Here is a 13,937-nt window from a genome sequence, read left to right as displayed (position 1 = left end):
GATATGCAGGGACAGAGTTTTTACCTTCCTTTGTATCACCAGTGCTTAGTACAATGCTTGGCACATGCTGGGCCATTAGGAAATGCTTGTTAATTGAGTGACTATTGATTGTTCTTGGTCCCAATCTTTCCAGCTTCATTGGACTTTACTTCCCCTCTTGCATTTGGCCATTCAGTCAAAACATCCATCCTATTTACCTGGAAGGAATGCCCTTCTCTTCCTTTAACTGTAGTTCTAGCACCATTTTTTGAATGAAACCTTTCCTGATCCTTTACACTGCCCCCTAACTACCTAATATATAAATACTTTGTATATCTTAATCCTAGACCATAGGCTCGTTAAGAAGGACAGGCCTTTTTTGCCTTTCTTTGAATCCCTGGTGATTAGCACAGTGCCCAGCACATTAACGAGTGTCTAATAAATGCTTTTTGACTTACATTTAGATTTATACTTTATATATTTATCTATGGACTTGTGTCTACTCGAATCTAAGCCCTTGGGATGTGAGAGAGCATTGATTCATTCTTTTTACTTGTATCCCTAGTGCCTAGCATAGTATCAGGCATCTGATAAGGGCTTAATAGTGGGGAGAATGAATGTGTTCAAACGTCACCAAGAATTGTTTATAAAATGTCATTGATGTCAACTTCCATTTGAAAAAAAAAGGAACAGCTTAGAAGTTGGCAGAATAGGAATTATTTAGTGATATTTTGATTAAATAAAATAACTGTATACTGTGCTGAGGCAAAGGTCCAGGGTACCAGAAAATGCCACACATTGGCCATGACATACACATAGACTACCTATCAAACACTCTAACAAGTACCTACAGAGCTCATTAAAGGACAAATGTGATAAATAGGCATTTTTTGTCTATCATATCATTAATTAGGTAGTGTTTTTATTCAGAGAATCATAGCACCATGGCAAGGGAGCCAGAAAGGACCTTGAAGGTCATGTAGTTCAACCCCTTCAGATGAGGAAACTGAGAGAAGTAATTTGCCTAAGGTCCTACTGGTAGAACTTAGCAGATGTAAAAATTGAACTCAGAACCTGGTGCTCCAAATCTGGTGCCCTTTGATTGTTGACATGAGATAAGCCTTAAAGGCAGAAATAAGGACCAGAGTTCCTTTCTGAAGGAAAAGCTTCCATTTACTATAAATTTAGAGAGTTGAACCACTGGCCAAAGAAACCTATCAAAGGGCAAACTTCCCATGGGCCTCTGTGTGAAAAGAATAGCAAGCTAGGCCCGGAGACCTCTTCATGACATGCACCTGTCACTCAGATTAATTGGAGGAAACCGGGAGACAGCCATTAGTCAATTCATTAATCAGGATCCTGGCTCTAGCTCTCCTGCAAAGGATAATCCCTACAGAGACATTTAAAATCATGTGTCTTTTGGATAAATGTTATTCTGAGATGATATCAAATAGTGACAAGTCACAAAGAGTTGTGAAATTCAAGCACGTTATCTTGTGTGACAGTAATGAACCAAGAAAGGTGATTTAAACAAATGACTAAAATCAAGAAGACGAGAAACCAGACGTTGATTAATGGAGAAAACAGTAATTATTTTCTGGCTAGGAATAGTTAGTCCAAAACCACTGTCCAATTTTTCTCTGATTTGTAACTGGAGTTACTTTGACCATTTTGCAACTAGAGAAATAATCCATACCATTATAACTATGTATTTTTACATGAGTTTTTAAATTATTTTCTTTATATTTTTGGCCCTTCCCTGAAGTAGCATTATGATGAATGAATTACCAGGAGGTGAACTGGTAATATTTTTTGAAATCTACCCTTCAGCAATTTACAACTTCAAGAACTCAAAAATATATTAAATTATCAAATTTCTTTTATTTTGCCTCTGATATTTCCATTCTAACCTATCAAAGTTATCTTAACATCATTGAATTCTACTACCCAGTCCCTACATTTATCCTTCAGAAGATTAGTGGACTTCTGTCTAAATAAGGAGGATTAACAATATTTATATATGTACATATGTTTGTCCACACATATATATGTACATATGTGCATAAACACACACATACTATAAATCAACAAGGCAGATGGCAGACTTGAAATCGCTGACCTCTGGAACACAATTTCAGGGGCAATGTTTCAACTAAACCATTTGCTTCTCATATTCCTTATGACATTTCAGAATTCAAAATATTATGCTATTTTATGCACATAGCTCTATAAGGGTGACATTTAAAAGAAAATTTAAACTTGTCACTGGTGCTCTCTACATAATACATACATCATAGTGTATGCATACATACATGTATATAACTATGCTTTATATAGATATATACATATATTATATAATATACGGCTATACTTTATTTAAATATATGCATATATGTAAATATAAATGATGCACTCATGGTTAGTAGGTAATAGTATACTTTGGCACTTAGATAAATTAAAAGGAGTCAAGTGACATTTCACTCAGTCTTAGCAGCTGATTCTCATTGGGTAAAAGGCATCTTCAAAATCCACAGGTGATTTAGCCCAAACTATAATATGATATAATAGGAACAATTATGTGATTTATAACTTGCTATCAGGTGTAGCATGAATCAGAAGAGCCAGTTAAGTAGACAAGGGTCTCGACAATTACTCTTTCTGGGACTGTTATCACAAGCTTTATGTTCTTGCAAACAAAATTCATCCTACCATATGAGACACTTTATTTAAAAAGGATTTGTCTCATTAAGTGAAAAAAAAAATGGAAAAATTGTCCCTTTTAATGTTGTAGGGACTACAGTGAGAAGAGTTCAGGGAGTAGTAGGTCTTCCAGGAGTAAGTCTGAGGTCACATTTGAACTCAGGCCTTCCTGACTCTAGGCGGGAACATTATACCACCTAGCTGCCTCTATCTAGGAAGAGCATGGGATAAAAAGGCATGAGTGAGCCATTTCATTGGAGGGCATGTTCATGTAGCTAAGATCAAAGATCCATTGAAATATGAAGATGGAGACCTGAGGCTCTTAGCCAACCAAAATGGTGGGTAAGTCCTTGGACTGAGGAGCAGGAAACATGGGAGGAAAAGAATAGAGCTCAAGGTAGAGGAAGTGGTAAGCATGGAAAGAGTCCTAGGAAACTAGGCATTGAACAGGAATAGTAACCATGCAGTACAGTGGAAAGAGTCCCAGACTTAGGATCACATCTTGAATTTGTGTCTTTGTTTCACTATTTTACCAGCTGGGTGTTTCTGATCAAAGACACTTAATGTCTTGATGCCCCTCAGTTTCTAATATGCAGAATAAGAGGCTTGCCTTGATAATTTCCAAGGTCCCTTTTTCACCATCCCTTATCTATACCAGACATGACCTCTGTCCTTGACTAGGCTTCATAGAAGCCAGGTCCTCCTTCAAGATGCAGTTCAAGCACCACCTTCTACATAAAGCCTTTCTTGATTTCCCCTCTCCCCTCCCTCACCCCCTGCTAGCACCCTCCTGCCTCTATATAATTATTTTGCATTTATTTTTTTCCATTTAAACTGTAGGATCTTATATCTGGAGGTGGAGGGAGAACATAGAGATCATTAAGTCCAGGTTCCCTTTCCCCAGGGTGATAAAGGTAATAGACAATTCAAGGGTAATGTCAAGATGTTGAGCCTGGGTAACTCGGAAGAATGAATATATTGTGGTATAATTGTCAACAAGAGAGAAATCAAGAAAAGAAGCTGATTACGAAGAGACAAAATGGATTTTTTGGAGATGATAAAATTGTGAGTATGTTCCTCTGGTCCCATTTAAAATTAAGTAATAACACATGGCCCTTTTATTTTGCAAATATAAATATGCAATATCTGAACCTTTGAAGGGAGAAAGGGAAGTCTTGAGAAGAATGAGCTTCTTGAAAAAGAATATTATAATGACTTATGTTGCATCTTCCACAGTATCCGGTGAAATCATCCTTTTTGCATAAGCTCCTACAACCTGCCTACAAAACAGTAATGTACAATTAACTCTTTTGATTTGTCATTCTAATGCAATGACCTATTTAAATTTCCTTACCAATTCTCATCTTTACTTTTGCCATCAAGTTGATATATGGGAGATAAATGTTTCTCAAAGGGTATATGATATTTGCATAATCAGTGTCTGAAGAAGCCAATCTAATCATTTCACCCAAAGATAGAACCTGTAAGACAGAGAGCAATGGTTTGAGAGAGTGACTCAACAGAGTTAGGAGTCAGGAAGGTCACAGGAAGTTTCTGAGTTCTGCAGAAAGACATGTATTCTCACCTGTTCAATAATAAGTGCATGAGCTTGATTGAGTAAGTTAAAATTTTCATTTCCAGGAGAGAGATATTTCTGAGGTTCCTCAATCTTCATTAAGTCATCCATTAATATCAGGCTTTTCACAAGTATTAAAGAGCCTCGAGGAGAAACAAAGGGTTTTCCTTGAAGTAAATTTATTATATCCTATTAAAAAATTTTTTTAAAGTTTCATAGTAAATATGTCCAAAGAATAGATTTTTTTTTGTTTTGTTGTTGTTTTTTGTTTTGTTTGCAGGGCAATGAGGGTTAAGTGACTTGCCCAAAGTCACATAGCTAGTAGGCGTCAAGTGTCTGAGACCAGATTTGAACTCGGGTACTCCTGAATCCAGGGCAGGTGTTTTATCCAGTATGCTCCCTAGATGTTGTTTATTTATCATACATTCAGAACCTTATGCTACTTGAATAGCTAGTTAAAGGAGAAGGGGTGGGGGCTAAAGAGCTATACTTCAACTTGGGAATACCTAGTTTCATGTCCTGCCTCTGACAGCTACTGGGTATGTGACCATTGCAAGTCACTTAAATTCTCAATGGTCTAAGAAAAACCTCTATGACTGTAAATGACAAAGGTATAACCAATACGTATTAGTGGAAGGATCTTCCACAATAGAGGTTCCTTACTTGAATGGAAATCTACAAATGAACCACTCTTCCTCCCCATCCCCAATGGAATAAGTTTTACTTGGGTATAGCTGAGATGAATTTTTAAAAAATAATCTAAGGGAGCTTCTTTTCGTACCCGCAGGTGTTGTATGATCTCAGCCACAGAGTGCCTTTCTTGCAGGTCAAGCTTGATGGCCTGTACCAACACCTCCGCCTGCATCTCAGTGTCATTCCAGTCCCGAGCCTCCACAAGCACTTCGTTGATCAGATGCCTGCTGTCAGTCACCTCATTTTCTAAAAGAAATAAGCAGATGCATTTAGTGGCAGTGTACTTGGAAACTGCAGAATTAGAACAAAGGCCAAAATAATGGGGATGGTATCTCACATGTTTATTTTAGGGATATCGTACAACATAATGTTGACACAGAATAATTGGATTGTTAACAAACATACGATGTATGAGACATTTTCAAGACATTTGTTGCAACTAATGAGCAAGCATTTTAATGGGCTCCCGTGTCTCAAATAAATGACAGAATTAAAATGAACTAATATTTAGTTTAAGATATATACATAGGTGCATACAGGCCATTAACTATCTGAGTGACCTTGGGCAAATCACTTTTAACACTCTAGGACTCATTCTCCTCATCTGTAAAATGAGGGGACTGGATTTGATGAGCTCTAAAGTGTCTTCACTTGTGACATTCTAAGAATCCAAGAATTTGAACTGGGACTTTATTTCAAATAGAACTAGTCTCTAAATGATTATGCTTTTGTGCTTCAAATGTTAGCTGTTTGGAACTCAGAACGCATTTTGCTATAGAAACAATTATGGAAATAATCATATTACTGTCTTTGGTCAATCCCCAAAAGCCTACTTAGCAAAGAATGTAATTAAGGTAGAGTGCATAACCAGGACTATTTCTACTACACCCACCTTTTATTTATAACACTTTCTCTGGGAAAATGAATTAGGAATTCTAAGTCAGGAAGCTAAGGACATATCATGCAGGCCGGCCATCAAGCTTGCTTCTCCCTCTCTCCTTCCCTCCCAGTATACAACCTTGGATCCAACAGGGGTAGGAGTTCTTTACATATATGAACCTATTAGATCTGCACAAAGATATCAAGGAAGTTTAAATACTATGATAATGAGGGTTTAGTACATGGCCAGGTCAGTGAGGAAGGCATCATCCATGTGAAAGACTCCAGGAGGCTGCTTCTCGGAAGGTAAAGAGATAGAGTCTATGTGGAAATTCTTGGGAGCTACTGTTGGCTGCAGAGCCAGGACTGTCACCATCTTTAGAACCACCCATGGCTTTTGGTGGCATTTGTGTCCAAGGGAGGAGGTGACTACCCACAGCCTGTGTGACCATGTGATAAGGGGAGAGATCCTTAAGGAACCCTTTTGCCTCCTGAGGAATACAACTCTCAGATACTAGTTCTTTGACCTGCTCATTCTTTTTTTCCATTCTAAGTGCAGGGAATTGAATCTCTTCTCAGAACTACAAACACAAACCACAGGGAGCCAGGCATTGAGAATCAAGGCCAGATATTGCAGCCAGCCTAGTAGCAATGTCTTGAGGAGTGAGGGTCCAATCCAATGGAAGCCACATTGTGGTCTTTGGACTTGAACTTAGTAGGATCAGTGCGTTGAAGGAATTGAATTGAATTGAATTTAATTTAATTTAAAGGAATTGAGTTAAACTATGAGTCTAATTCTGTCTTCCTCCCTATAGTTAGTAAAGAGTAATAATATGCCCCAAGATATTGGGGAAAATGTTTGCTTGCTTGCTCTTGCTACATCTTTTTTTTTCAGGGCAATTGGGTTTAAGTGACTTGCCCAGGGTCACACAGCTAGTAAGTGTTAAGTGTCTGAGGCCAGATTTGAACTCAGGTCTTCCTGACTCCAGGGCTGGTGCTCTATCTACTGCGCCACCTACCTGCCCCCTTGCTACATCTTTGAAGTAAATATCCATTTGTAAAAGCTAATCCAATGTTGAGTGACTAAGTGGAACTGAAGTGCTAGTCAGTGAGCCTTAGAAAATGGGGGGAAATGATTAGGGGGGACTCAGGCCCATGGCAGAGGAAAGAGGCTCCTCCCAACCCTTCCAGGTATCCAAGAAGTCTGAGTGAGATACACTTTGATAGGCCTGGCCCTGAAACAGTGGGAACAGAATTAACCATGTGACACCATTCTACTTAAAGAGGAATAGACTGAGGCCAGTGATTTTCCTAAGGCATGAAGTACCTGGATACAGCAAGATTTGAGTTCAAATATGGTATCCAATACTTACCAGCTGCGTGACCCTTCTAGCTGCCTCAGTTTCCTCAACTATAAAATGGGAATACTAGCACCTATAGTCTAGGGACATTGAAGAACAAATGAGATGATATTTGTAAAGTGCTTAGAAGAGTACCTGACATGTAGGAGGCACTTAATAAATGCTTGCTTGCTTGCTTGCTTGCTTCCTTCCTTCCTTCCTCCCTCCTTCCTTCCTTCCTTCCTTCCTTCCTTCCTTCCTTCCTTCCTTCCTTCCTTCCTTCCTTCCTTCCTTCCTCCTTCCTTCCTCCCTCCTTCCTTCCTTTCTTCCTTCCTCCCTCCCTCTTTCCTTCTTTCCTTCCTCCCTCCCTCCTTCCCTCCTTCCTTTTTTCCTTTCTTCTTCTCTTTCCTTCTCTCCATTCCTAGGTTTTATAACCTTTAGAGAGTCAGAAACATTAGAACCCATGACTTGAATTCCCAACCCACATCAAGTTCAGAAACTGCAAAAGCTAAATGTTGCCCTAAAATACATACCACCAAAAACACCATTCCCATAAGAGAAATTCATCTCTCAGCCCAAATGTTCTCACCAGGAAGGGTATTTGTACCTTTTATGACCCCCATACCATGGATGTGTGCCACAGAAGCCACCACCAAGGCCAAGCGGCATCTCAGCCACATATGAATATTCAGATGTTCTCGGGCCGACATCCCAAGAGGTTCCAGGGCATCAAGTTCATCCCTGTTCTCATAAATCTAAAGCAATCAAAAGACAGTGAGAGCAATGTTCCACCACTAGATACAGTTCCTAACACAGCATCCATCACCTGTATTCTGAAGCGATATATTTTTTTAAATTTTTGCAGGGCAATGAGGGTTAAGTGACTTGCCCAGGGTCACACAGCTAGTAAGTGTCAAGTGTCTGAGGCCGGATTTGAACTCAGGTCCTTCTGAATCCAGGGCCAGTGCTTTAGCCACTGCGCCACCTAGCTGCCCCCTCTGAAGCGATATTTTGAAGCAATGGGAATGAGATATTGAGTTAAACAATGGAAGGTCCAAAGATCAACCAATATTTACCAAGGGACCTATCATGAGTTAAGTAGTTATGAGATGCTACTTCCTAGCTGTGTGACCATGGGTGGGTCACATCTGGGTCTCAGTTTCCTTATCTTTAAAATGAGAATGATCAACTAGATGGCTTGGGGGCCCTTCCAGATCTAGAGCCAAGATCCTAAAGTTTTAATAAAATGTATTTATTACTGGATATTAGGGAAGTTTTGGCACAACTATTTCCCCAGATTTGATTGATATCTCCCAAGTAGATCATTAACTCTAGCCCCCTAAGCAAGAAGTGAGTTCATTTTCTGGGTCATAAGGAGAGTGGAATCACTCCCTTTGTCCAAGGCAACCTAATAATGAGGTGAAATAAGTTTGCTATGACTTACCCAATTTTCAGTAATTAGACGGTTTCATCAAGGCTTGAGCACATTAAGATTTTTGGAAGGGGGAGAGTCACAAATAGACTGATAGAAATAAGTCAATGGAAAAGACTGATAGAGAAGATTGTCTGCTTAGGCACAGAGGAATTGTACTCCGTATCAGAAGAGGGAGGATCTCCACAGAGGGGGAGTATGTTGGTGATACCAACCTGAAAATAGAACAACTTACAACGTAATCATTTCATATTAAGCAGTTTAGAGGAAAAAATACATACTTCTTCTTTAGTCTTTTGGAAAACTTCTGCATTCTGAAGAATTTTAATTGCAGTGAAAGCTATTGAAGTGCTAGGGAGAAAAACAAAAAAACAAATTAGTAGTAGTAGTAGTAGTAGTAGTAGTAGTAGTAGTTATTGTTGTTATTATTAATAGATTTGTGCTTTAATTTCCAAAGGTCAGAATTATTATAGAGACTAGAATATACCATGATCATTCTTACTATAGATAATCTGATTAATTGTGAAAACATGTATGTTTAGGGTACTCTTCTGCTTTGATTTTTTTATACCTAGAACTATAGCATACCAGTGGGCCAGGGCTAAGGAAAGCTAAGATAGATGTGAATTTATTCACAGAATCCTGCAGGTGAAAGTGTCCTCTGAGAGCATCTGCCCCAATCCATGAGTAAGGCATGAATCATCACTGCAATATATCTGATAAGTAGCCATCAGCCTAAGTGAAGGCCTCTAGTAGGGGAGAGAGAACCCGCCACTCCTTGAGGTAGCCCATTTCACTCTTGGGAAGCTTTAAAGGCCAACAAGTCTTTTCCCAACACCTAATCTCGATGTGGCCCTTTCTGTCACCCACCCATTGTCCTGCCCTCTGGGGATGAGCAGAACAAACTCAATTCTGCTGTCATAGAAAACCCTTCCAATACTTGAGGACAGTCATCATGTATCTCAGGTCTCCTGTCCTGGCTAAATGCTTGGAAATTCCTTCAACTCCTCCGTTTAACTAACATATATGTTCACTTTATTTCAGGCACTGTACTGGGTGCTAGGGATCAAATGACTCATGCAAGAGTCCTGCTCTCATGAAACTTATATTCTACTAGGGAGATAAAACATATACACAAATAAGTTTAGAAAAAGGAAAAGTAAGGAGGGAGAAGGCAGAGTGTAGACTAGAAAAGGCTTTTTGGAGGAGAAGACACCCAAGAAGGAAGATATCGGATACAGGCAGCATGCACACTTGGGGCATGGGGAATGGTTTGGGTGGGAGAGGAGATGCTGGCTTAATGGGAAAGGCCTGTAGTCCAGTATGGAAGAAGTACAGAGTATGTGCAGGGGAGAATAATGAAATAAGGCTAGAAGGGTAAATGGGAGCCACACTGTGGAAAGTCATGATGCTGGATCCCATCAGTGGTGTCAAGCTCAAATAGAAATGGGGGCCACCAAACCATACACAAGGATCCCCAAGGGCCACGTATTGACTTAGAAAACCATATGTTTGTGTATTTCTTTTTAAAATTAATATAGCAACACATTAATCAGGAACTACAGTTTAATCTGGGTTGTGGGCCACACATGGCCTATGAGTCACATGTACGACACCTCTGCAAACAACCGGGGAGCCACTAAAGGCTTTTGTTCAGGAGAGTAAGCTGTCACTTGAGAAGATTATTTTGGTAGCTGCAGAGGATGGATGTAGAGGGGAGGGCTGGAAGCAGGGAGACCTATTAAGAGAATATCGTACAGTAGTCTAGGTGCAAAGTGATGAAGACCTGAACTAGGGTGAAGTTGAGAAAAGGAGGAAAATGATAGGTGGAAAGATAGAGGAGAAAGACAGACAGAGATGGAGACAGAGCAGAAACAGGAGAGACACAGAGACAGAGAGATAGGAAAACAGAAAAAGACAGAGACAGAGAGAGAGAGACAGAAACACAGAAACACAGGGGTGAGAGTGCCAGAGACGGAAAGAAAGAGAAAGATAGAGACAAAGACAGAGACTGACAGAAGAAATAGGGGAGGGAGGGAGAGAGAGACAGAAAAAGAGACACACACAGAGACAGATACAGAGAGATAAAGACAGACACAGAGACAAAGACAGAAACAGAGACAGACAGCAGAAACAAAGGAGGGAGGGAGAGACAGAGAGGAAAAGAGACCCAGAGACAGAGAAAAATAGAAAAGAAAACATTTATTAAACACTACATATCAGGCACTGTGCTAAGCACTGGAGATGAAAATTCCAGACAATTCCTGACCTTTTATTCTAATGAGGAAGGACAAAACATAATGGGGCTGGGGGAGAGGAGAAGGGGCTACATGGGGACTTGGCTTGGAGCTGGTGGCTGAGCAGTGAGGTGCAGGCTGGATTCCAGGCAAGATAAGGCAGAAGGTCACCATCCCATTGAGATGGAGACAGAAATGACTGACTGTCCATAGGAGATGGAGAGAGAGAAGGAAGTTAAGAAGGACTCTGTGTTCACAAAGTCTGGTGAGTGAAAAGCTGGCAGCTCTCACATCCTTCATATGGATTGGAGTTGAGCTTTACATCTTCCTGGGACTCTCCAGATAACCAATTTCTTCACTTTATTGTAGCACTCAGAACTGAACTCATGATTCCAATGGAGTCTCTGAAGGCAGAATATAGTATGGTCCCATCATTCTCACAGTCCTGGATGGGATACTTCTCTGAAAGCAGTCTGTGGCTGCATGAAGGTTTTTTGTTTGGCTACCATGGACTCATACATAAAAGTCTGTAGATCTTTCTTCTGATGAATTGTTTCCTCTCCTCCCCCATCTTTTCCCACATTGGGATTGAGACTGAACCTGTTATTTCATTGGTACAGAGAATCTGGTTGAGGAAGCTCCCTCTCCCAATGCACCTTCTCTTCAACTTTCAGTCTTAGTTGTCTGGACCACTGAGAGGTCAAGACCAAGGTCACAATTCAGTGTGTATCAAAGGCGGAACTTGAACAAGGTCCTCCTGGCTCCAAGTCCAACTCTTTATCCCCTCAACACCATGCTGAACTATCACAAGCACCTAAGAAATGCTTATTGATTGATCTCTAAATCTGTGAATTTGACTTTCTGAACCTGTTTAAGACATTACCTTTATTCCTATTAAAGTCTATCAAATTAGATTCAGTCCAATGTTCTAGTCTGTCAAGATAAGTTCATGAGAGGGCAGCTAGGTGGCACAGAAAATAGAGCACCAGTCCTGGAGTCTAGAGGACCAGAGTTCAAATTCAGCCTCAGACACTTACTAGCTGTGTGATCCTGGGCAAGTCGCTTAACCCTGATTGCTTCCCCACCACCACCACCAACAAAAAAAGATAAGATCATGGCCACCAATAAATGTGTTTAAACAGTCAGCATCAAACACAGAACTCTAGGGGATCCCACAATTAAAGATATTTATATGCATATATAATGAATACACATATATGTACACATATTATATCCACATATGTATAATGTAAGTAATGCATATGTGTGTAAGTATTTTTCCTTGTCCATATTTTCTTTCAGAGAACCCCCTGAGAAATCTTGAAGACAAATGGGATTCTGATGGGGGAAATGTTCAAAGAACACCAATCTCAGTTATTATCTGAGCCTCTTGTCATAATACATATTTCTCACAACTCAAGAGCAGACAAGCTATTAATCCTTTAATTTCATATAGCACTTTATAGTTTGCAAAGTGCTCCATTTCGCTTGCCCCTCACAACCTCTCTGAAGTGGGTGTTATTATCCCCATTTTAGAAATGAGGGAAGGGAAGCACAAAGAATGAAGTGATTCTCTGAGAGTCACAGAAGTAAATGTGATCCAGCTGTGAACCTCCAAAGTACAACCTTTCAGAGCTGAAAAGGGGTTTAGAGGTCCCTTAGTCCAATCAGTTTCTGACTTGCATATTCTGGATCTAAAATGAAGATGCAGACTTGACATTTGGGGTTTGGAAGTTTCCTTCATCCCCCTTTGAGGATGTCTTACTTTGATTGGGCACAATTGTTTCATGGGATTTTTTGGTCAATAGCTTCATCTTTCATCTCTCTTAATTTATTAGCATGTCCTCAATGAGTGGTTGTTCCCATCAGAGGCTCTTGGGCAGGACTCATGGAGATGAGTTATAGATAGCAAGGGTTATAGGGGACAGGGGGGAAGGAAACGATGTCATTTGTTGCTCTAAACTGTAATTCAGAATTCAGATTTCAGGATCGCCATTTGTTTGGGGGACGGGGGTGGGGTGGGGAAAGCGGGGTTTGCACAGCGAACTCTGGCCAGGGAACTTAGTGAAATAGTAGGAGGGACAAGATTATCTCTAGATGCCTTACAATCCAGGTGTGGAATGATTCCTCCCCCAGCTCTGATTCTCACTCTATAGGCTTTACTACCATATCTCAGCTGCCTTCTCACCCTGGGACCTCCCCCTGTCCTCACAGCCCTTTTCTCCCACAGGTAGGTTTCTCCCTGAATTTGCCAATTTTGAGGAGGAGCCCAGACAACCTATCCTTGGTCCCTCTCTGAGCTGTGCTTCTGACTCTCCAGACTCAGCCATCAAATGCCCATTTGGGCACCTTTCACCTTTGCCCCACTTGGGAGCTCCCTTTGATGTTTCCACAATTAGCTCTGCAAGGACAGGGGCTATCTTTCTTTTTGCATATATTTGTACCCCTGCCTGGTTTCAACTCCCTGGATCAAGATGCACCCCCAAGTCAGGGACAGGGGCATCTCCTCCTCCTTACATGCTTCTGTTTGTTTGTTGCCTCCCTCCATTAGACTGTAAGTGCCTTGTGGGCAGGGACTATCTTTTCATTAATTGTATCCCCAGAGCTTAGCACAGTATCTGGTGCATAGTAGTCACTTAATGTTTACTGAATTGAATTGGACTTAGCACTGTCTGTATACATATATATGTATGCATATATATATAATATATATAAGTATACATAACTGTACATACACAAATGATTGTTTGTATGCACATATATACAAGTATATACCTCTATTGCAATGCTTTTCCAAATATACACACATATACATATGTATCTATATAGATATATACAGTTACATGCATGTATAGTACAGTTTTAACTACATTTAAGACTTGAAGACACCTTGGAGAGAGAGACAGAGACAGAGACAGAGAAAGAAACAGAAACAGAGAAAGAAGGACAGAGAGACAGAGACAGAGAGAGAAAGAGGGAAAGACAGAGAGACCGAGAGAGAGACAGAGAGAGAGAGAGAGAGAGAGAGAGAGAGAGAGAGAGAGAGAGAGAGAGAGAGAGAGAGAGAGAGATGGGACAATGAGGAATAAGATGAGAACATG

General features: G+C 40.3%; 1 protein-coding gene across 1 annotated transcript in view; it reads right to left on the bottom strand.

Annotated features, from left to right (window-relative positions):
* The window catches only part of CFAP54 (cilia and flagella associated protein 54), a 347,358-nt gene that overhangs the window by 76,831 nt on the left and 256,590 nt on the right, over nt 1–13,937 (bottom strand). Inside the window, exons 54-58 of the mRNA XM_043967706.1 lie at nt 8,881–8,950; nt 7,775–7,922; nt 5,037–5,194; nt 4,265–4,444; nt 4,034–4,160 (exon numbers count right to left, since the gene is read on the bottom strand). Of these exons, the coding sequence (XP_043823641.1) occupies nt 4,034–4,160; nt 4,265–4,444; nt 5,037–5,194; nt 7,775–7,922; nt 8,881–8,950 (683 nt within the window). The remainder of the gene's footprint in view (nt 1–4,033; nt 4,161–4,264; nt 4,445–5,036; nt 5,195–7,774; nt 7,923–8,880; nt 8,951–13,937) is intronic.

Source organism: Dromiciops gliroides, chromosome 5, assembly GCF_019393635.1.
Source record: "Dromiciops gliroides isolate mDroGli1 chromosome 5, mDroGli1.pri, whole genome shotgun sequence".
Lineage (NCBI taxonomy): Eukaryota > Metazoa > Chordata > Mammalia > Microbiotheria > Microbiotheriidae > Dromiciops > Dromiciops gliroides.
The sequence above is the reverse complement of the archived record's forward strand: the minus strand, read 5'-3'. Positions and strand labels throughout refer to the sequence as shown.